Source organism: Schizosaccharomyces cryophilus (genome assembly GCF_000004155.1).
Source record: "Schizosaccharomyces cryophilus OY26 unplaced genomic scaffold supercont4.2, whole genome shotgun sequence".
NCBI classification, from domain to species: domain Eukaryota; kingdom Fungi; phylum Ascomycota; class Schizosaccharomycetes; order Schizosaccharomycetales; family Schizosaccharomycetaceae; genus Schizosaccharomyces; species Schizosaccharomyces cryophilus.
In genome coordinates, this window is record NW_013185625.1 from 1,415,790 (window position 1) to 1,438,516 (window position 22,727).

Below are 22,727 nucleotides of genomic sequence, written 5' to 3' on the forward strand. Positions count from 1 at the left end.
ACGTTGTTTTGAAGCAGGTAGAAAGCACTTACCCTTTGTGTATACCTACCTCAGTTGCTACAAGAAGAATAGAAAGTCGGCTGAAGGTGGTGTGCCTTCCCATTTTATTTTTTCTGTTGGTATGTTCTTTTCTGAAGCTTAGGTTCGCATAGTGTATTTTAATTCGCTTCTTCCAATTGAAGTAATTCTTTCGTTTTCTTATTCTTTTCAATATGGTCGCAAACAAAAACCTTTTTTTCTCGTATTTGGTGTTGTCTGCTTTTGGAACTGTTTTCTTTTTTCTCATCATGTACCGGTCATGGTGCACTGAAACAAAGACGGCTTTACTATTGGAGGAGATGTTCCTTAGTCCTTTATATACAAACCAGAGCACGGCTCCTCGTCCCTTACGAATGTGTTTGGGCGTTTTCTCACATGCAAACAATGTGGAACGAAGACGTCTGTTGCGTGAGGACTACCACCACTACATCAGGGAATTTGCTAGCAAGGACAAGATTGACGTCAAGTTTGTCTTAGGTGTTCCAGATACAAATGAAGGATTGGCTGCTATTCGTGAAGAGCAGCGAAAGTACGGTGACCTTGAAGTTCTCCCTATTGGGGAAAACGTGGATCGTGGAAAAAGTATTGTATACTTTCAAACATTTTTGAAGGGATATCGATCATATCCTTTGCTTTCAGATGTTGCTGATGGTCATCTTTTAAAAAACATACAGTATCAGGGGGGAACGTTTGTCTATAATGAAACAATTGAGACCCATGAACTTCCTGGGATGAAGGAATTTCAGGATTTAGGTGCTCCGCGAGATGAATATGATTTTATAGCAAAAGTTGACGATGATGCATATGTCAACTTACCATTGCTATTCTCAGAACTTCGTCCTCACATTGGTGAGGATGAATTTTACTTTGGACGAGATTGTACTCGTAAAGAGTTGCCGACATCCGTCCGTGAGTTCCCTTATATGTGCGGTTTTGCTTATGTTGTTTCACCAGACATCGCCCATCACATCGCTAGTGGTCGTGAAATCGTTTATCCATGGGAGGATGTTCAAACCGGTTATAATATTTATAAGTCTGGCGATGTTCAAAATATTAAGTTTACCAGATACAATCTGTACGATCTAGTTTTGCATAGCGAAGGCTATAATCCTCGCCAGGCTTTCCTTCGTTTTGACGCACTTGTTGTGCACAAGCTCAAAACAAATCAACTTTCGGCTTCGGTAATTGAATGGTACCGAAAAATGTACGAGCATCGTGCTTACTGTCAAACTTTGTCCGGCAATGAAAAGCGGTTTTGTATGAAGGCGTCTTATCCTTTGGTTGCTACCGAGGGTAACACTTAATCATATAAAGCTTTGTCTTATACTTGTTTCTCTTAACTTTTTTTCTGTATATTGCTCATTTTCTTCTATTTGCATTTTCATTTCTTGCAGATTAGTAAACCTTTACTTGTCTCTCTTTTCTTCTCTGTTTTTCTTTTTCTTTCTTTAATGAACCGTACTGCATTTTCTTTCTTATGTATATATTATGTCTTTTCTGATTATCATATTCTCATTTGGTATTATTAAGTCTTAATCTACTATTTCGTTTTATATTTTGTTTTACTTTTGTTTTATTAAATTTTATTCTCCTAATAATTGTTGTTTTCTTTCCAATTTTACTGTTTAAACACATCGTAAACAGCGCATTACGTAAATTTTCTACAAAGAAAAAATAGTCACAGAATAACCCTACCCTAACGAGAAGCCGACAAAGCTATAAAAGGGCGTGGATCGCACCTTGTCTCATTGAATCAAAAATGTAAGAGGTCAGCCACGGTAAATATGTGATTCGATACGTATTTTACTGCCAGAGTCATATTTTTGACTTTGCGACCTCGAGATAAAAACTCGTTGACAAAGAACCCTGCTCTTATGACCTATTAAGTTAGGCGATTGGCGTAGGGGCCGACGATGCGAGAAATTCTTTTATAGTAGTACTTCTTAGTTTATACCTTACAAGAATATTAGAATGAAATTGATATATATATATATATTTTGTGCTGAAAGTTTGTGTGAACGGTAAGGTTTTAGAAGTAGGAGGTGAAAGCATGATTTACCTAAAAGTGCCGTAAGAAAACGTTTATTTATAGTGAAATAAGTCATTTCTGTCTATCAATTTTTCATATTTCGTAAAAATTGTATTTAATTATCGCTTGCTTATCAGACTTCGAACTAAAGGTACTTGTTCGTCTTAAGCCATTCAATAATGTCGTTCAAGGACTTCTCAATGAAGCTAGAGCTGGATGAGATGCTGTCCAAAGACTGTTGAAGAGCACGTTCATACAGCTTGATATCTTGGTCAGCAAAGAACTTTTTAATGGTGTCGATATCTGACTTATGAGTAAATCCTGCGGTAATGATTCGAACGATATGACCACGCATGGTACCGGCAATGGGAAGTCGCTTCAATAGTTGATCCCAATGGCTCGTTGCGAATTTCCACATAGCGAGGACACCTCGCTTGTGTCCAGACAAGCTTGACAAAACCAAGTACAAATCTTGATCTTTAACAATAGGATCCAAAGCAAGTTTGAGAGTCTTCTCAATGTATGCATCGTTTTCAGTGTAACCAAAGGCTCTAAGGCAATTAGTGCGAACATACGGGTCATTTGACTTCTTGTATATGTCCAACAATTGGTCCCAACACTTAGGCTCACCATGGCGGACTGCAATAATGAAAACAGAAGAGCGGAGATTGTCGTTGATAGCTTTTTGATCTCCTGCAGCGTATGCTTCAAACATTTTGAGAGCGTCAGAGACAACCTTCTCGTCACCGTTGACACCGGCAAAGCCAAAGACTGAGCTCTTAAACTGGCGACTAATATGATCATCTGAGCTGTCGAATGTCCATCCAAGTTTGTGTGCCTTGGCGGAAGAGATTTCCAAAATGAATTTTTTCAAAGCATCAACAATTTCAGGCTTTTCAAAGCGCAAAGTAGACTTTATACCGTTGAGACGAGCTAAAATTTCAGTAAATACAACAAAGCTTGGTTCTTCTTTCCAAGTCTTGGCCAAATCGAGAGTGCTGCTAACATGACCATAGCCAGCTCTGGACAAGGAGGCAACATCAGCGATCAAACCAGCACGGTCTTCGACACTAAGAAATTCTGGCTTTTCAACGGCGACCTTAGCAAGTTTCTTCAAGTGATCAGCGGTGTATTGTACACGATAGATACCAGATTGTTCTGAATTGAGCTTGTAAGCGTCATGAGATTCTTGAGAAATGGGAAGCTCAACAGATCTTTCTGTCAAGACAACCTTCTCATCCACAGTGGGCTTTCCGTCCTTGAGAGTCTTTAACTTCAAGGGAACCCAGTAAAGTGTCTTGTCCTCTTCAGGGCTAACATCACCGGTAGATAAGAATCGATGTTGCTCAATGCGGAGTTTTCCTTCTTTGGTTTCTGAGACGCTAAGTACAGGATAACCGGTATATTTGGTCCAGCAATTCATCATGGTAGAAATATCTTGACCAGATTCTTCAGATAAGGCACCCCACAAATCTTCGGTGACGGTGTTATTGTAGCGATGTTTGGAGATGTATCTTTGGATGCCTTTGATGAAAACATCCTCTCCAACATACTTACTAATCATACGAATGACGCAAGAACCCTTGGAGTAAGAAATGGCATCGAAAATTTGGTTAATTTCATATTCGTGCATGATGGGAACTTCAATGGGATGACTAGAGCGAAGAGCATCCAAAGCGAGAGCGGATTGAAGATTGTCGGTGACATATGATTCCCAGACCTTCCATTCAGGATAGAAATTGTGGCAGCTAAACCAAGACATCCAAGTAGCGAAGCCTTCGTTGAGCCATAAGCCGTCCCAAAACTGCATGGTCACCAAATTGCCAAACCATTGGTGAGCCAACTCGTGTTGAACAACTTCGGCAACGCGCTCAATGACGGTGGCAGCAGAATCTTCAGAAACCAAGACAGCAGAGAGACGGTAAGTAACGAGACCCCAGTTTTCCATGGCACCAGCCTCGAAATCGGGAATAGCTACCATGTCGCACTTGGGTAAGGGGTATGGTTCGTCGAAGACACCAGAAAAAAAGTCTAACGTCTTAGCACCTAAATCAGCGGCAAACTTGCCCTGGTTGGCGAAACCGGGAGTAGTGTAGACACGAACAGGCAAACGAGGGCAGTGTTTACCAGGAGTAAAGCACTCGACATATTCAAGTTCAGCAACGATCCACGCCAATAAATAAGTAGACATGCGACAAGTCTTAGCAAAACGAGCAGTTTTCATGTCATCCTTGACGACTTCTTCAGTAATATTCATATTGCTTAGAATAGTATAGTTGGATTTCGCGGTGATGTCAATGCTAAAAGTGGCCTTTAGAGCAGGCTCATCCCAGCATGGGAAAGCACGACGAGCACTTGTAGGTTCCATTTGGGTGGTAGCAAGATATTTGGTGTTTCCATCGGCGTCTACGTAACTAGAACGATAGAAACCTTCCATACCCTTGGAGATGACACCAGTGAAAGCAAGCTTCAAGACCGCAACAGCATTTGCTGGCACAATAGATGAGAATTGAAGGATAATGCGTTCATCTTTATAGGTGATGTTATTCGTCCAAATGGTTTGATTTCCCCATTCCAAAGCAGCGCTCAGAATGCGTAGATTAATACCGTGCAAGGTAATCGTGTCAGAATCCTCGATTACATCCAAGGAGACTGCGACGTTACCGCCGTAAGCAAACGTCTCCAAGTCTGGGTAGAGACTGAGGTCATAATGGATTGGCTTGACGTTTTTTGGCAAAACGTTACGATTTTCGTCCTTTGAAGCAGAAGCAGAGGCAGCTCCAGGTGCTGGTACGGTTACTTGCATAGTGGAAAGCAAAAAAGAAAGCAACTGAGTAAGTCGTTGATTAAAAATTGAAAAGAAAATAAAAATCCAAACTAACGGGCTCTCAACAAGGGTTACTAAGCAATTAAAACCCCTTTAGTATAGTACGAAACCTATTATTTCTGTACAAATATGTCACTATCACCTCTTCAAAAGGCTTCTACTGTGAATTTTATACTTGAAATCACAAGCCAAGATTCTAACTGTGCAAAATGCTTTTTTTATGAATATTTGGGATACTGATTACTTGGACGAGGAGAGTTGTTGAAGTCAGGTTTGTGTTTATGTAAGTAGATTAGGGGAACACAGTACTGTGATGCTGCTCGCAAAGGTACGAGGGAGGGTATCAGGAATGTCTGATAAGAGAATCTTACAAGAATAATGCTAGCATAAGGTCATGAAATTACTAAAAGGGACTTAATGGCATATTACTATAAGCCCTCCATGAAAAAACACCCTTAGTGTCAGGAATGGATCCCATAACTTTGATTAAAGTGTTTAATTCAATTCGTAATATGTAAACAAACAAACGAAGGATTAAAATATAATTCAGTTAATAAAAGAACAGACAATCCGCTTTGAGGAAAGTTATAGAATTTTTAAATATTTTTTTGCTTGTCTATTTTCATATCTTTGCTTAAAAAGAAAAAAAAATAAATAAATAAAGTGACTTTTCTCTATTCACTAGACAACTTGAAATCAATTCATTGATAGTCTTTGATAGTAAATTGTAAAATTAAACTGAGAATGAGCGATCAAAAGCGACTCCTAAATACTACAATTGTTGACTTTCTTCTTCCTGGGTGAATGGTTGGAATAGACAACAGTCATGGATATCATGAAAATCAGGACGAGGAAAGAAAGGAAAACGTCGTCAACGTAAGTAAGCATTGCTAGTAGGATTGAGCCGACACCAAGACTGAATTGAGACATGCACCTAGTACTATTCTCTCCTCTTTCGTCGGTTTCCTTTTCAGCTGTCCTACGTACCACCTCCATATACGATAGACCCACCCTAAATGAACACTCGCTAATGCCACCAAGTTTAATCAGTATATAAAAAAATACAATGCTAGTAGAAGGTACAAGGAAAAAATCAAACAGAAACCAATTACTCTCCTATACTTCATTCTCTTAGCACTACTCGTTGATATATTGATTTTGAAATAAAAAATTTCTTGTTGATAATATTGTTAACTATTAAAAAAATCTATCTATTAGACATTTCTGAACCACCGACCCACAGTGAACAGTAGATTTTTTAAGATCACTGTATGGGTACTTAGACGTCCAATTGACTCTGGCCCACGTTTGACGCTCAAACCATTCCACATAAATAAAACGAAAAGCGAGCAACACGAATGTGGGCGTCGGTATATAACCGCACGATAGTGAAAAAGGAAGCTCTGCCATGGCTTTTATAATCAGTGTACGTGACTGTTGTTATAACCCTACCCTAAAATCACTTGAAAAACAACCACACGAAGGAAGATTAGGTACATGGGAAGAAGGCTGGTTGTTTATGCTTTAGTTGATGGAATCTTGAAAAAGAAACAATTTTAATACAACCATGACAGAGAAATTCCTATCTAGAGTTAAATTAGATAAAAGAGTAGTCAATTCAACATCGTAATGTTGAAAGAAATTTTATTCTCACCTCCTTTTGTATTTAAAACACGGGAAATCAGCCGGCAAACCATTCCACGTTTTCACCTTATATGATTTGTTTATACGTTTGTTTCATAGCATTCGCTTAATGTTTGAGCTTAAAAAGGATAAGCTATTTTCGGTTACGGATGAGGAAGGAGATGTCGGTTGCTTGCCTTAAGCCTAAAACGTTTTCACACTTTACCAATCTCTCAGCATTCTGTGGAATTGTGAAGATGCTACGTAGGAAACGTGATCGTAAAAATGCTGCTAAGGAAAATGAGATGGCAATCGACAAGCCACTTGAAGCCAAGAGAACCCCTACCAAGAATCGGTCACATCATGATCCACCAATTTCCGTGGTCATTACGGGTCATTCCAAAGCTACAGAAGACGATTTGATCAGTTTCGTTTGGAGAAAAGCAAAAGTGCGTCTTATGAACCTCGTTTTTACTCCCGCTTCTGCTACAGCAGTCGTGAAAAGTCAGGATTTCTCCAAGCTAAACGGCTTGAACGGTACAGCCTTTGCCGGTGATCGATTAGCCATTCGAAGCATCACTGGTTCTTCTCCAGCTGCTTCTGCATTGAAAAAATCAAAGTCAAAGCGAACTCGTCGCTTAGCTACTTCAGGATCACCGTCTGCCTTGCGCTCTCTCTCTTCTTCATCTTCTCAGCCTTTGACTCCATCAAAAGACAACGCCACGTCCAATCCTTCATCCACAAATGAAACTATTGAAAAATTAAAGCAATTTCTTGTTTCTCGTTACCATTCCGAAACCAAATTCTTGGACTTAGGAAACTTGCAACAGGACCCTCTTTTAAAACAAATGGGAATTTTGGCAGAAGCTTCTACGAAAAGCAAAATGTTTCCGGCTTTAATGAAGGTCGCTTCTATTCATTTTTCTGATGTCGTATCTGTTAATTTATCAGATAACAACATCGAATCTGTAGCCTCTGTCACCACTCTCTCCCAAACATGGCCTCATTTGTTAAACTTAAGCCTCGCAAATAATCGAATTTCTTCACTCAAAGATCTGGAACCCTGGGCCCCCAAAACAAAATTACCGGATTTGCAAGAGCTGGTACTAGTAGGCAATCCAATCTCTCAAACCACATTTGCAAACCAGTCTCTACAGTATCAGATGGAGATGGTTGCAAGATTTCCTAAGCTCCGATTACTTGATGGAAATCCAATTCACCCAGAAGTTTTGGCTGCTCATACTTCTCTGCCTTTCCCGGCCTTCCCTCCCTTCTTTGACAAACCCGAAACCCAGCAGCTCATTTATCCTTTTCTGGAGGCTTTTTTCAAAGGATGGGATACCGATCGTACAGCACTTATCCAACAAATATATAGCCCTCAAGCCACCTTCTCTGTTTCTCTAAATTCAAGCAATATTCGATCCAAGGTTGTTCCTTCCAAATCCGATTCGCTAAAATGGGGAATTTACAAAAAGAAAAGCAGAAACTTGTTACATGTCCGCTCAAGTGATGAACAGGCATCACGGTTGTACGCTGGGCATGAAGCTATTGTTGCTGCTGGAAACGCGTTACCCCAAACTCGGCACGATATGTCAGATTCTTCCGAATGGTTAATTGAGGGATGGAACTTGATGCTTCCTTCTATCGGCAGTTCCATAAAAATTATTATACACGGAAAATTTGAAGAGCCCCAAAATAAAAACCTCACAAGAAGCTTCGATCGTGTTATGATTATATTACCTGGTGGACCAACAGGCGTGTTAGTTATCAACGATATGTTGACTGTCCGCTCGTATGTTGGTTCTCTTTCTTGGATTGCTCATGCAAATTCAGCTTCTACTCCGAATGTGGTCCCCGCGACAACCAACGATCAGCAGGCTGGTCCTGCTGCATTGCCCAACCAAGATATGCAAGAACAAATGGTTTTAAAGTTAAAATTGGAAACGGGATTAAATGATCAGTTTGCTAGAATGTGTTGTGAGCAGAATAACTGGAACTATTCACAAGCCATGAGTTCATTCTTAGAATTAAAAAACCAAGGAGTCATTCCAACAGAAGCATTTGCTTAAGCTTAATTTTTTTTGGTACCAAAAATATTATATCCTTTATTTGGGAAAAAGTGATGATATATTTATGAATATCTATTTACAACAATGGTCGTAATCTAAAATAAAACAAAATTATGCAATAATGTGAGAAAATATAAATAACGTGGAACCCTGTGAATTTTTTTTTTTTTTTAAAGTAGAATATTAATTTGATCTTCGTCCTCAATTTCTGTATTTTCCAAGCTGTCCTTTGGGTCTAACCAGTCTCCTTCAAATTCTAGCCGTATGCCTTCATGAAATGGAACCTCTGTTTGCTTACAATACTTTCGAATAACATCTTCAATCAAAGTGTCTACAGGTATCGAAAGGTGAACATCCTGTCCTTTTTTCGGTCGAACTAAAATAGATATGTGTCGTTTTACGGGAATTGTTTTTGGCTCTTCCCGTGAAAGAAGTTTTGCTTCTTCTTGCGACTTTTGCTGCTGCAGAAATTCATAATCTGCTTTGTGGAAGGCATGAATCACCAAGCGCGTGTCAATTTTTAGCATTCCAGCGCCTTTAGGGGTACCAAAGTCCCAGAGCCGTCGATTTTGGAAGACAAAAACAACATCTTCAACTTGTTTTCTTACTGTGTAAGCATTTCGGACGCGACGGAACTGCTGATTGGATTTTACCTTGAAGAGAAGCGGAGACTCCCAATCAGCAGGCAGGAACGTGCTGCTTCCAGGAACCTTTTGTCCTATCACAGCCAACTGCAATACTACAGGTACATGGTCTATTTGAGGCGAAGCAAGGGGGTCTTCTGCTGCCAAGTTGGAGGAGTCCGTTTGCGGTAAGCTATGGGATCTCAGACCGGCAGCAGCAGCATCTTTGGAAGGGCTGGTATCACGTAAGACAAGATTTACATCGATATCCGTTTGTTCCTTCGATACGTTCTGAAATTCTTCCACTTGACGATCCAGCTCTTGAAGTCGTTTCGTAAAGTCATCATCTAAGAAAGGCGTCTGGGGTGGAGTATCAATGGTGTTAAGACTGTTGCTTCGGAAAGCAGAAATTGCAGTTCTTGTAGCATAAGGATGAGGTGTGTTTCCCGAAGACCCTGATGAACGTACGTTGCTCAAAGGATCATCCTCTTCTTTCCTTGGAGAAACAGCAGAAGGTAAGGTAGACGAAACAGAAGGCTCTGCCTTCGTATTGGCTAGAGTAGACGTCCTAGAGGAATTTTTACTTTCCGAACGAATGTGCTTTAGAGGAGGCTTTTCGACCGAAGGCTCTTGGTCGGAGTTTTCATCTAGAGACTGTTAGTAAACGACACTTTTGAGTTGCAACGTTCAAAAAGGAACTGACCAGAGTCTGACAATGGATGACTTAACCGTTTCGCTAAGTTTAAAGGAGGCTTTTTTATTGGTTTCGTAAAAAATGCTAAATCATCCTCTTCCTCCTGCATCTCAAAGAATTGAACAAAAATACTCCATACGACAGTAGCAACCTTTTGACAATTAAAGGGCTGCAGTGAGATGTGTTACTTTTTATACGAAGGTGCAAGGTGGATACGTAGGTAAACAGTGAAAATGAAATGAAATCAGTCAAGGAAACCGATGCTCCTCCTCTCGTCATTGAGGCTTTCGAGTCCTTCTGTAATGAAACGAATTCATGTTATTCTTTGTCGCTTCTTATACGGTGCACGTTTAACGTACTTAGAAAAAGGACTGACAAGAATGGATGGTGATGGATTTCTTTTATTTTGTCCTTTCCTGAAGTTACACTCCTACTCAGCACACGTATGTATACTGTTCTAGTAAATTTCTCTCACGATTCCTTTCTAGCAAAGAGAAAACTCCTCATCGTACGTCTGTTTATATTGTTTACTAGGCCAACGTACCGTACTCCGTAAAAAGAACAACGAGCCTTACTAGCCATGTACTGCAGAACAGTCACAACCAAACCAAACCGTACGCTACCTATCTTTAACCAACTCCCTTTTACCAAGCAAATATGCCTGCCCAAGGACACAGATTATACGTTAAAGCCAAGCACTTGTCTTACCAACGCAGTAAGCACCACATTCAACCAAACACCTCTTTGGTTAAGGTTGAAGGCTGCGATACCAAGGAAGATGCTCAATTTTACTTGGGTAAGCGCATTTGCTTTGTTTACAAGTGCAACAAACCTATCCGTGGATCCAAGATCCGTGTTATCTGGGGGTAAGTATACTCGTTTACACAAAGTCAAGCATGGCAGCCCGTCGTTACACTGAATGCGACGTTTGCTTTCTTATACTGGTCTGGTCTTTCAGGGCTTGTCTCTTTTGTTGCTATGCTGACTTTTATCTTCTCTTCGTGAACGAAGAAGAAAATAATACATAAAAAATCACAAATCACTAACTATGATTAGTACCGTTTCTCGTCCTCACGGAAACTCTGGTGTTGTCCGTGCTCGTTTTGTCCACAACCTTCCTCCTAAGACCTTCGGTGCATCTCTTCGTGTCATGCTTTACCCTTCTAACATCTAAATAAAATTCATGTTGCGCTTGGTAAAATGACTTAGCTTTTTTTTTTCTTTACAACCATATTTTTTTCCGATTAACATGATATACTTTTAAATGACTATCATAAGTATTCGCTGATGATCTGATATTTTTTTCAAAAAAAAATACTATTGTACTTTTGTACTTTTGTATCTGGGGTGGTAACTTCTGCCAAGTCACGTAGAGGTATATATGCTGTTTGAAACCTATGTTTGATGAAACTCGTACATTGTACTCAACCATTCTGCAATGGTTCAAGCATAATTGTCGATGATATGTTAAGCTGCTTGAAGATTCTAAACGTAATACATGAGTATTAGCCTTGTCGATCGAGGAGGAAATTGCTATGGGTAAAAATTCGACTAAAAAGCTAAAGTATTCATTGTCTACTGAAATCGTTCACAAATGTTGAGAGTATTATCATTAATAAAAATCATGACTATTTGCATTAAACTGATTCGTGACAGGTGCATATTCATCCAAAAATTATAGCAAAAATAAAAGGTAAAAATTAAAGTAAGATATTCCAAGCGCTCTAAGGATCCTCGTTAATTTAGACTCTTCCAACCATGCGATAAAAAAGAGTGCTTATAAGAGGTAATAAGATTTGGATCATCATTTGCTAAATTGTAGCCCATACTCTTAGCACGTACACTACGACTATGTTCGTCTGCCTTTTGCAACATACGTGACCATCTTTCTTTACGGTCAACAAAAGATGCCGTTGGTGCTTCAAATGAAGAGTCCGAACTCAGACTTGACGAAGATGTACGTTCCGTATAGCTGGACGATTGTATCGTCATGGGCAGGCGTTCAGAATAAGAAGAGTCTAATTCCATGAACACATCTTTTTCTTTGGAATGTTTTTCGGAGGTCAGGGTATCTGATTCACCTGTGCCGCTGGGAAGAGTAGTTTCAAGCGGCTGTTCATCACCGTTGGAATCACTGAAACTTATATCAAATGCAAGTTCTTCACTAGAATTGTAATCGTCTTTTGTTGGAGAGGAAACTTCTAAACCATCATTATCTTTGTTTGACAAGGCTTCTAGAAATTGCGGTGCATTTAAGCTTTGTTTATGGGATCCAGCCGGTTCAGTAGGGTGCTCTTTATCAGAAGAGATTACTTCGAATTTATCGGTAAATGCAACATGCTTCTTAGATTTGCTTCTTCGAGTGCGATGAGAGTGTTTTACTTCAGACTTGCCATTAGGTAAACTTTCACGAAATGGAGACACAAAAGCCTTCATCTCGCCTTCATACCGAATTTTGGGTTCGTGTAAGGTATTTTGATTTAAATTAAATGCCTCCCGTCTGAGTTTTTTCGTATACTCTTCATAAGAATTCTGCTGGGAACGAAGGAATGCCAGCAATGCTTGTCGGTTTTCCTTCTTTCTTTCGGAAACAAGGTTGTTAAGACATGTATCTATTTCCGGGTCCAGTTGAGTTCTTAAATTTTCTTGGTCATTACTTGTAATGTCTTGAAACGAACTAAGCATGTCCATACGAATTCCAAACTGAGATACAGTTTTTGTATCTTTGAAGGTAGAGAGAAGCTTTGCTTTTTCGTAAACGTAAATTTCTACATTAACATCTTCTTTTTCTTTCAGATACAGCTTCAGATCGTGTACTACTTCCTTCACGACAAAAAGTGAAATACAGCATCCCTTACAGGCAACTATCGATTTCCCTTCTATATGATGAACCTGAGATAGGCTATATAATTTCTAAAATGTTAATTTTTGCCAAGTACTGGTGTAAACTTACAATACGAATAAGGTCACTAGGAACAGGAACCCATTTCTGTTTCGTGTCATTCGGGATTCCTAGGATCCTTAGATTTAAACAGTTACAGCTTAAACCATCTCCAAATGAGAATTGAAGAGGCATGATTAACAATTACAGAAATATAATGCCCAATTCACGATCACAATATGTAGGCGGTGGGAATGACTAGTATGATATTCTCGTAAATGAAAAATTAGAATACCAGAAATCGAAATTATAGAAAAAGAAAGAGATTCCTAGCTAATATTTTACATTGAATATTTCTTTAATAAACTTTTAAAGTTTCTTTCGCAAAAGTGCTGCCAACGCTTTTACATACACTGGTACTTTTTCCAGATTGCAGGATCCCATAGGCTTGGCGTATTGCCGAATCAACTGTACCTCTTTTTGGAATGAAGATTGAAGTTGTTGGTTTTGTGTCATGATTACCAACGTTGACTCTAAATCCAGTTGTCGAGACCGACTTGTATAATTCGACGAGCCTATCGTAGTTAAAAAGGGAGTTGACCTCCCAGGATAGGTAAACCAAAATCCTAGAATGTTAGTTAAAAGCTTTTAGTTCTTATTTACCTTTAGCATGATACGTATGCCCTGGTCTTTGCCATTGCAGGACATCGATATCTTTTCTCATTCGAGTCGCGTCAATCAAAAACTTCTCAGCAATGTACTGATAAGCAGGTGGAATCATATGCGAAGGACCCTTCGACTTGTAAAAGCCATTAGCTTGTTGCGACGCCACAATTGCTTCTCCTGTCCCCTTACTTTTTAGTAATTGCCTTCTTAATTCCGGATAAACATTAAAATAGCCAGCTGTCAGTGTCCATTCAATCTTTTCATTCATTATGAGGTTTCCAAGTAAGTCCAGCACTTTATCTTCGGTTGATTGTACTTGTCCTGTCAGCACAGGCATGCACTGAAAAAGAGGATATACAATGGCGGTTCGTTCATACGAGTTTTGGTCCATTGCTTTATTTTCATGTTGAGTATCTTCCGTAAAACTCGACCCGTATGATGAAGTAAGAGGTCTTTTGTAATCTCTTTGGTAAGTATGATCTTGACTACTGCATAATAGATGTTGAAGTCTATTCGAAGCTTCTTTAATGAATTCCCTAGAATTAGTTAGAGGATTAGGAACATCATTATTCCACTCTAGTCTAAACTGAGATGCAAGGCTGTCCTCTATTGTCGGCAGAAATCCATGTTTACTGGGTAGGCAGTCAAAAGATAATCCTGCAAATGTAGAGTGAACGTGAAAAAAGAATTCAGATAGATTTTTATCATGAAAAAGATAGTAACGATCTTTACGATTGGTAAAGTAGTCTCTTGACAAGTTTGCACTAGAATATAACTCATCAGAAGAAGCACTCAAAACGAATACTTACCCACTGATAATTAAGGAATCATCTGCTCCATAAATTTTCATATGTTGAAGTCCCCAACCTTCATTAAACCTCTTTGGAACCAATCTTTTCTTGAGACCTCGTAAGTTTGGAGTGTGATAGAGTTTTATTTCACATCGTTCAGGAAATTCTTCCCTTAATTTGGTAAGCAGAGAAGCGGAAGAGCTGAAAGGAAATTCTCTCGTTGACCGCAATTGATCTGCCAAAATAAACACTTGTAATTTTGGCTTTGCAATCATTGCTTGTCGAATTACGTTTACGAATTCATTTTCTTCTTTTCCAATGTATAATGTAGAAAGGAAAATCCTGTTCTCTGCATTTTTTATTAAGTCCTTAAGAGTCTGATAAAACTCACTCGGTTCATGAAGGACCTGAATATTCCCGGCATCAATATAGAATTTTGGACAAATTGCATCTATTTTTGTTTCCAATTTGGTGAACAATTGTCTTTCTGGTAAAGAGATCATTGAAGACTAAAGCTGTAACAGAAAAGGTTCGTCTGAATCCTTGAACATTAATTGTTTTAGACAAATGAGCTTTTTCACTTCAAGCGGAGCTACTGTTAACGAATTTTGATTCAAGTTTTGAAACAATTTCAAATATCCTTTTATTTAAACAAAAAATATATGAAATTGTAAAAACCGTGTTTACTAGTTGTGTACGTTGTTGCATATTTGTTTATAGCTAGAGAGATGACAAGATGAGTCAAGAGGAAATTCTATTATTCTATCAAAATTAATTAATTTAAACCGTAAAGATATATTTCATTGGTTCGAAAAGAACAAATCCAAACTCGATTTCTTCCTTTCTCAGCCAAATTTGTGAGTTTCGTTTGGAGTCTTTGCATATACTCCCTTTGAGAAGCAGGACAGCTGTCAATCAACTTTTTCCAAGAATTATCATCTTTAAGACTTGTACTTTTCAGTCCTTGCATGGCTCCAGCATCACAGTCTACTGCTAATGCCAAGGCGTCTTTGGTACTATCGTGTATTGCTGATTGTACAAGGTCATTGACTTTGTTCATTGCATTTTGCTTATGCTTCCATTTATACTTTCTGTCACTAGCACCTTTCAAGGGAACAAGCTGCACATCCAAATCAATATCAGATGATGAATCATTGTATTTCCCATAGTCTTGGATATCGGAATCAATTATCTGCCTTGTTTGGGATAAATTCTCATTTCGCTTCCGCTCATTAATTTCTCCTAGGAGCCAAACACCAATCTCGTCTATTTTAATTTCATCATCTTCATTTTTCATTATATTCCGAGCTTTCACAGAATGTTCCATTTGCGTGTTTTTTTGCCTTACTACTAGAACCCAATTTACACCTTCACTTTTGAAACGCGTAACTATTTCTTCCAAACTAGTAGCTCCACGTAAAACAATATCAGCGCGAATGTTCAGGGACCATAATTCCTGAAGTAAGGCACATTTTTCCATTAAAGAGTCTTTACCGATACTGGTTACAAGAACATCTACTCGCCGAGGTAACCAGGAGCCTAATGTTTTCATTATGGGTGACGGTGTTTGCACTTTGGATTGCTTCCTAGAGTGGAAATGGATATACCGCGATACTGAGGACACAATACTCTCTAATCCCAAACTCATACCAATAACATGTTTTCTTCGGGTCGTTCTCATTAATGGAGGATCAAATAACCTAACAAGCTTATCGTATCTTCCTCCTACACATAGAAGCTCGGCTTTTTCGGCAGTGTGTATTGCTTGAAACATTACTCCCCCTTCATAAAATTCATGGTTGTGGACGCAAAGAGGAACAAAATAAACCGGATGTGAAAGTTTAAGCCCTTTCAAAAAAAACATAACTTTCTCTAAATATACTAATGCATTGCGCATTTTAATCGTCAGCGATTTCCCAAAAATTCTCCTTATTTTATTTAAACCTTCCTCAAAAGTCATGAAAAAGTCAAACTGTTTCAAGTCATCTAAAGTCGTCGAAGGCACTAAAGATTCATTTCTGAGTTGGTTTCGAATCTGCGAAAAAGAAAAACCTTGGTTCTTTTGACCAAGAATTTGACTAGTGCGGTTTCTTTTTTCTCTAGAAATTTGTAAATAGTCAAGGATTCCAGAAAAAATATCAGCATGATTTACCCAGATACAACTGTTAACTAGTGATGGAATCTCAAGCAGCACTTCATCCAAAACTTTGATTGTTTCGGCGTCGTACCAGTCTAAGTTGTCTGAATTTGTAGTTAAATCAAATGATATCTTTTTTATAGCTTTTGGTTTACCACCACCGTAAGATTCTCTAAAGACATCCGCTATTAGAAAAGTTTTTTCTTCTTCGACAGCGTTACGGGCTACATTCCTTGCATATGGCAACGCAGTATCGTAGGGGAGTTGTAAAAGTGCTCCAGCTCTGTCTAATAATGAAACCACAGCCTTATTTTCACCATACTGTGTAGACTTTGGAAATAACGTTTGTGATTCTCGCTCCTTTGCGCCGTGTCTTCGAAAGACTTGAACTATATGATCCCGAACCAAGCCAGCAAGAAGACTATCCCATCCTCTTTCTAAAACCCTTGATATGGCATTGTTGTCTTCTGAAAGATTGAAGTCATATGTGTAATCTTTATGTCTATCGGGGACTTGACCAAAAAGAACTTTTAAAAGTTTTGAATAATACGGACTATTTCGATTTGATAACAACTTCAAGCCTTCTTGTATATATTCTTCGCCAACTTTAGGAGGTATAGCCTCACTTTCCAGCAATTCTTGACTGGAAGGTCTTTTAGTAGGATCATGTTGCAAGAGGGAATGAATTACTTTATATTCATGACTCGTTAGAGAGAAGGGGAAATTTTTAGGGAACAAGATGGAAGGAGATCTGATGGCATCAATCAACCGAATTCGCTCCATAGATGTTGAAAATGACATACACATTTCGAACAGTATAATACCTAAACTATACATATCCACCTTCGCATCATAGTGTAATCCACTAGTATTTTTAAGAAGCTCTGGTGCGACGTAAAGAGCCGTTCCCACTCCCGAAGTAAGTTCCCCATCAACCGTATTCTTATCCTTTAGTTTATCATTGGTGATCTGACTTGGCTCATTTTCTGTGGCTAAGCCAAAGTCTCCTAACTTAACATTTCTGTTTTCATCTAAAAACACGTTTCCAGGTTTGAGATCCCTATGCATCATTCCTCGACTGTGAATATATGCCAATGCTTCCAAAATTTGTCTAAAAAGGCGCCATATTTCGTCAACTGGAAGTTTTTCTCTGATGATATCCTGTAACGATAGCTTTTCACAGTATTCCATTTGAACATATAAAGTAGCGTTAAGAATTGGCTCTTGAGTTTTACTTGTTAAAATTGTCGCTTTATCGCTTTCACTTTCACCCAAATTGATATCATCGGAAATATTGGAAGCAGAATAAGAAGTTTCAGAAGACAATTCAGGATTTTCTGGACTAGAAGTCTCACCCTCAAAATGTATATCAAGATCTGAAAAATCATCTGTGGTGTACTTACTTGAGCGTTGAATATCGCTAGTTATTCTTGATGATGGTGCAAATGAGTCTTCCTCGGAATCAGATTCCTTAAAAGTCTCACTTGTATCAGTTTCCACCCAAGCGGTATAGTATCGAACAACGTTCTCGTGATGGAGACGAGAAAGGGTCATTACCTCTCGTAAAATTCGACTGTTTTCTTTGTCATTGTTGTGGAGCAAGAGTTTTTTTATAGCATAAAAACGACCATCAATACGATTTTTTACTTTAACCACTTCACCAAATCCACCTTTGCCAAGAAATTCAATCTCCTCAAAATCAGTCTCATAGCGGGAGACACTTTTTCTGTATAACATATCGATTATTCCGTCTTGCCCACCATATGACATACGGGGATTTCTTCCTGATGATCCCTGCTCAACTGTAGACAAAATAGATGTCCCGAGTCTTATGACTTGACTTGAAAGTAAATCCGTAGCTGTCGGCCTCTTTTTGGGATCACGCATTAAGCAACGCCGAATAAGTTGTTGATATGGTCCAGGTAGTAAAGGAATGACATGACTGAACAAAAGCTTTATCGAAGAGAATTTTTGCAAGACATGCATACCACAGAGCATTTGTAAGACTAAGAGACCAAAGCACCATATGTCTGTTTTGCGAGAAGCCGACATAAAAGAGGTTTCACTGACTTCTGGAGGATACAAATCTTCTGGCAAAATTCCAGGGATACTCTCTGATCCTGTATCAAAAGGAAATAACGCATTCATATCTCGTAAAGTCCTTGTAAAACAAAAATCCATAAGTTTAGCAAAGGTTTTGTGACCCGATTGAAATAAAATGACATTATCTAAATGAAGGTTGCGATGAGATATTCCTAGTCGATGAAGTTCAGCAAGCCCTTCTAAAATATTATTGGAAAAAGTTCGGACAGTCTCTACATCCAGTGTCACAATAGTTTGTAACAAGCCTGCCAAAGTGAGTTTATTAGAGTATTCTTGTAATATATACAGACGCCAACCATGGCTTTCTAATTCACGCTGCAATTGATACTCATAGATAGAAGCCAGCAAATCATGTCGAATGACTTTCAAGTTTTCTAGTTCACTTTCCAGATCTTGAATTAATTTTTTGCCCGCTTCAGTACTATAATAAGGGTTCGTAAACCGTATCATTCTAAGCATGAATACGCAATCTGGTAATAGGACTTCATCGACATCAGCTTTTGCCAGTGCTAATTTAGAAAGAGGGGAACGGGATATCGTGTATAATGGAATTACTTTATGAAATTCGACGAGAGAATCTTGGCAGTTTTTTACAGAGATGGAACAGTCGAAATAAACAGAAGAAGGCAGTCGATTAAAAGACAATTTAATGGTGTCATCCGACCTCTTCTCCTTGGGCGATTGCGGAGAATCATAAGAACGACGCTGAAGCTCGTCACGAATTTTATTTTGTAAGATTTTTTCCTCTTCGTAGTGAGCTTCCTTCTCTCTCTCTAATTTTAGCTGTTCGTCTATTTCAGCACGCTCTCTATCCTGTTGAAGTTGAACAGCACGCTCTTCTTCCAAACTAGAAAACTGAGAGGATAAGTCCGACTGCCAATCATTCAAGTATTCCTGTACAATACTAGCAAGTTCGAAAATCATTTCCTCACCCAGTAACTCTTTCGTCTTTTGATCCAACTTTTTTAACAGGAAGCGCACCTGAGACTTCAGTACATTTTCTCCATTTTGAAGCTTCACTGTTGGTTTGACATAGGGATAACTTCTTCCCAACTCTATATAGAGATCGACTTTTGCAATGCTTTTTGCACTTGCACTACGAGAACATAAATGAATAGCGAAGACCCGGCCATTTGATACCTAATTACAAAAGTTCAGCTAAAGCAAAAATATTAATCACTTACATTCCAAGCATTTTTGGATTTCAACTCCTCAAAGTCGTCCATGAAAATTGCCTTCAAAGCCGCGATTTCATTTTGCTGTATTTCCTGACATAATTCCAAGCGTTTCGCAGTGTCCATGAACAATTCTTTAAGAAGAATGTCAATTGGAAATAATCAATTGTCCTTTAACTGCTGTTTAGCTCTAATGTTCAATTGACACTTAGTAGTACGGTAGGTGGAAGAGATATAATCCCAATGTATTAGAAACTTACTAGCTACACAAATTCTTTGACTTCCTAGTAGTTTTCATAGATATTTCTAAAAAAAATATGTATATGCTATAAAATTTCAGTAACTCTTCCTCCCCTTAAAGACAGATTGACATTTTTAATGAAGGATCAAAACTCGTAACTAATGACCTAGAATACTAAAGCATTTTGAATATGTAATAAATACCAATTTAAATAGACCAATCCAAAGAAAAAAGCTCTCAAGCAAAGTCGGGGTTTAGGCGAAAATAGACTAGTTGAAAATGTTCGTAAGTTGTTTTAGCATGCTGATCTCAATTAATTTCATATCTTGAATTCATCCCATCATAAAAAAAAACGTAATTATCATCAACCGAAATTATGAGCAACACCTGACTGGTGAGGGCTGGCAGGCTGCATTTATTTCATTTTCCCTGAATCTAGCTATACAACTTTTGGCACAGGATTCTTGATATGTTATCCACTGAAACTAGTAGTCATGTAGGAGTGGAAACAAACATATGCATGTCAGAATGATGATACTAACCATTATAATACGTTTCGTGTTACTACGCCGGCGCAGCAGAAGAAACGGACTAACGGATTTCAAAAAAGAAGCGGAGTAAGCTCAAATAGACCTACATCTAAATAAGAGTTCCAATGCTCATAATAAACAGCAAATGTAAAATATACTCAGCGTAAACAAACCAATTTTCACTTCATAGTAAGGGTAATACACGAAATATCGAAAGAATGCCAGCAGGACATTTAGAAAATTCCAACTTTGTGCCAAATTAACTATTCAATAAAACATGGATGCTGCAGAAGCCTTTGAGAGCCTTGCTAATCTTGAACAAGATTTCGGAAAGGCTGAACTCGAAATCTGTAGGTTGCTTGTCATAACAATACATAAAGCTCAATTATATATTTCTAACCGGTTTTACAGTAAAGAAGCAGAATGAAATGTTCAAGCCTCTTTTCGAGAAACGTCGTGATATCTTGAAAAACATTCGCAACTTCTGGGTGGTTGTTCTTGAAGCTGCAGGTGATGAAATCAGTATGTTCGTTGGAGTCGGTTTGTTTTGTAAACCGTTGCTAACCCTTGCTTAGGCCAATACATCACTCCTGAAGACAGCATCCTCTTGGAAAAGTTGGAAAACATCTATGTCGAAAGATACAATAAGGAAGATCCTCGTGATGTCCGCATCACCTTGACTTTCCAACCTAACGATTATTTGGAGGATGATAACCTTAGTTTGGTTAAGGAAGTTCGAGTGAAAGAAAGCACCACGAAGGACGAAGAGGGTTTGGAAAAAACCAACACCTCTCTTGTTTCAAAGCCTGTCGACATCAAGTGGAAGTCTGGAAAGAGCCTTTTCCGCAAGAACCAAGATAGCCCTCCAAATTTCTTTGACTATTTCCGTTGGACTGGTGAAGAACATGACGATGATTTTGACGGTGCTTCTCTCACCATCTTTTTGGCTGAAGATTTGTTTCCCAATGCTGTCAAGTACTTCACTGAAGCCATGACCGAGGAAGCTAGCGATGAAGAAGGTTCAGTGGATTTAGAAGAAGAAGATGATGATGATGATGAAGGAGAGGGAGAAGATGAGGCCGCACAAGGAGATAGTAAGTCTAGTCATGTCATATCATATCAAGTAGTTTTGGTATTTTTACTAACCTTTACAGATCAAGAGCCACCCTCTAAAAAATCCAAAAAATAGAGTTACAAACAATGGGGATAGATTAATCTCATGGGTTTCAAATTCCGTTTAAGCGACACTGTTGGATAAAATACATGTAGCGTGAATCCATGTATGCTTGATTATCATAAGGGTCATTGCACGTAAAACCGTTTACAGAAGAACAATGAGTACAAGTAAAACTATTAATATAAAGATCAAAACAGTAATGCAACAACCTGACTTTGAATCTAAAAGCGTATTTCCGTTAGTACAACTTTCCAAAATGGAGATTCTTACCGGCACTGGCAACTGTAAAATTCTTTAACCTTTTCATTCCTCGACGCAGTTTATGATTAGTATTTTCTATAGTGTGATCCAATGTGTCTATCAGGTTTGATTGTTCTCCTAATTCTTGACCCATCAATTGAGCTAGACTCCGTATATTACCAACAGTATCATAAACACCGTCCAGCATAACATCCTGTTGTTGATATAATTGTTGCTGCACCTGTCTTCGAGAGTGGCGGTCGTCTTCAGTCAATGCTGTTTTCGCCATATCTGTGCTATTTGGTCCAGGCTCAATATCAGTGCTTGGAGCGGCATTCATTTGTAGAGTTAAGTTGTTTAATTCGACGTCGAGGTCTGTAATAAACTTTCTTCTCGCTTTCAATTCTTGTTCATCCAAACCGTATCGTTCAGAATTACTCATTGCAATCTCAATAGCTCCTTTCAAGTCTTCTAAAGTTTCATTCAGCTCTTCAATTGCAAACGAAAGCTCCGTGTTAAGTGCTGGAATCCCTGCATTTCGACTCTTCATGAAAGATTCAAATAGTTTACGGACATTTTCCATTTGAGCCAAAGCATCGCTATCTCATCGTTAGTTCTATTTCGGAAAACAAAAAGTTTCATATAACAAGGAAGGGAGCTCAAACTTACGCTTTCACTTCATAGAAAGGGTCTTCCATTCTGCCCAGATGCAAGTAAAGCCAAACCTTTTATGAACAAACGGTACTCTTGATAAAGATATAATAATTGTAGTATTGCTTGTAAATATTACGAAAAGGAAAATCCCATAGAGCCGGGGAGGTTTTTGCCCTTAGTGTTTGTTTAAATAAGTCAGTTTGTAACTACCAAGTAAGCAAGTAAGTA

At 38.6% G+C, this 22,727-nt stretch overlaps 10 protein-coding genes across 10 annotated transcripts; 4 read left to right on the forward strand and 6 right to left on the reverse strand.

The window, feature by feature from the left end:
- Window positions 1-26: 26 nt before the first annotated feature.
- On the forward strand, window positions 27-1,655 carry SPOG_02168 (galactosylxylosylprotein 3-beta- galactosyltransferase Pvg1). Its single transcript, XM_013167273.1, has one exon. The coding sequence runs from the start codon at window positions 213-215 to the stop codon at window positions 1,341-1,343; it is 1,131 nt and encodes a 376-aa protein (XP_013022727.1). The 5' UTR covers window positions 27-212; the 3' UTR covers window positions 1,344-1,655.
- A 385-nt stretch (window positions 1,656-2,040) lies between these two features.
- Window positions 2,041-5,209, reverse strand: SPOG_02169 (aminopeptidase Ape2). Its single transcript, XM_013167274.1, has one exon. It carries the CDS (start codon window positions 4,872-4,874, stop codon window positions 2,214-2,216), a length of 2,661 nt encoding a protein of 886 aa, XP_013022728.1. The 5' UTR covers window positions 4,875-5,209; the 3' UTR covers window positions 2,041-2,213.
- Window positions 5,210-6,603: 1,394 nt separating this feature from the next.
- SPOG_02170 (mRNA export receptor) lies at window positions 6,604-8,475 on the forward strand (the record flags this gene model as incomplete). Its single annotated transcript, XM_013167275.1, has 2 exons — window positions 6,604-8,310; window positions 8,352-8,475. The coding sequence occupies exons 1-2, from the start codon at window positions 6,689-6,691 to the stop codon at window positions 8,473-8,475; spliced, it is 1,746 nt and encodes a 581-aa protein (XP_013022729.1). The 5' UTR covers window positions 6,604-6,688.
- A 138-nt stretch (window positions 8,476-8,613) lies between these two features.
- On the reverse strand, window positions 8,614-10,419 carry SPOG_02171 (DNA repair protein Rad60). The gene is made up of 2 exons (XM_013167276.1): window positions 9,914-10,419; window positions 8,614-9,857 (listed from the first exon to the last, which is right to left on the reverse strand). The coding sequence occupies exons 1-2, from the start codon at window positions 10,011-10,013 to the stop codon at window positions 8,758-8,760; spliced, it is 1,200 nt and encodes a 399-aa protein (XP_013022730.1). The 5' UTR covers window positions 10,014-10,419; the 3' UTR covers window positions 8,614-8,757.
- A 72-nt stretch (window positions 10,420-10,491) lies between these two features.
- SPOG_02172 (60S ribosomal protein L35a) lies at window positions 10,492-11,223 on the forward strand. Its single transcript, XM_013167277.1, has 2 exons — window positions 10,492-10,770; window positions 10,961-11,223. The coding sequence occupies exons 1-2, from the start codon at window positions 10,562-10,564 to the stop codon at window positions 11,076-11,078; spliced, it is 327 nt and encodes a 108-aa protein (XP_013022731.1). The 5' UTR covers window positions 10,492-10,561; the 3' UTR covers window positions 11,079-11,223.
- A 248-nt stretch (window positions 11,224-11,471) lies between these two features.
- On the reverse strand, window positions 11,472-13,088 carry SPOG_02173 (tor Complex Tor2 interacting protein 1). The gene is made up of 2 exons (XM_013167278.1): window positions 12,858-13,088; window positions 11,472-12,817 (listed from the first exon to the last, which is right to left on the reverse strand). Exons 1-2 carry the CDS (start codon window positions 12,978-12,980, stop codon window positions 11,642-11,644), a joined length of 1,299 nt encoding a protein of 432 aa, XP_013022732.1. The 5' UTR covers window positions 12,981-13,088; the 3' UTR covers window positions 11,472-11,641.
- SPOG_02174 (CDP-diacylglycerol-glycerol-3-phosphate3-phosphatidyltransferase) lies at window positions 13,030-14,955 on the reverse strand. Its single transcript, XM_013167279.1, has 3 exons — window positions 14,261-14,955; window positions 13,449-14,215; window positions 13,030-13,411 (listed from the first exon to the last, which is right to left on the reverse strand). The coding sequence occupies exons 1-3, from the start codon at window positions 14,743-14,745 to the stop codon at window positions 13,155-13,157; spliced, it is 1,509 nt and encodes a 502-aa protein (XP_013022733.1). The 5' UTR covers window positions 14,746-14,955; the 3' UTR covers window positions 13,030-13,154.
- A 24-nt stretch (window positions 14,956-14,979) lies between these two features.
- SPOG_02175 (PEK/GCN2 protein kinase Gcn2) lies at window positions 14,980-19,887 on the reverse strand. Its single transcript, XM_013167280.1, has 2 exons — window positions 19,667-19,887; window positions 14,980-19,622 (listed from the first exon to the last, which is right to left on the reverse strand). The coding sequence occupies exons 1-2, from the start codon at window positions 19,781-19,783 to the stop codon at window positions 15,018-15,020; spliced, it is 4,722 nt and encodes a 1,573-aa protein (XP_013022734.1). The 5' UTR covers window positions 19,784-19,887; the 3' UTR covers window positions 14,980-15,017.
- A 50-nt stretch (window positions 19,888-19,937) lies between these two features.
- Window positions 19,938-22,702, reverse strand: SPOG_02177 (SNARE Tgl1). Its single transcript, XM_013167282.1, has 3 exons — window positions 22,515-22,702; window positions 21,876-22,444; window positions 19,938-21,826 (listed from the first exon to the last, which is right to left on the reverse strand). Exons 1-3 carry the CDS (start codon window positions 22,541-22,543, stop codon window positions 21,750-21,752), a joined length of 675 nt encoding a protein of 224 aa, XP_013022736.1. The 5' UTR covers window positions 22,544-22,702; the 3' UTR covers window positions 19,938-21,749.
- Window positions 20,578-21,833, forward strand: SPOG_02176 (nucleosome assembly protein). The gene is made up of 4 exons (XM_013167281.1): window positions 20,578-20,778; window positions 20,840-20,950; window positions 21,004-21,522; window positions 21,583-21,833. Exons 1-4 carry the CDS (start codon window positions 20,706-20,708, stop codon window positions 21,615-21,617), a joined length of 738 nt encoding a protein of 245 aa, XP_013022735.1. The 5' UTR covers window positions 20,578-20,705; the 3' UTR covers window positions 21,618-21,833.
- Window positions 22,703-22,727: the final 25 nt, after the last annotated feature.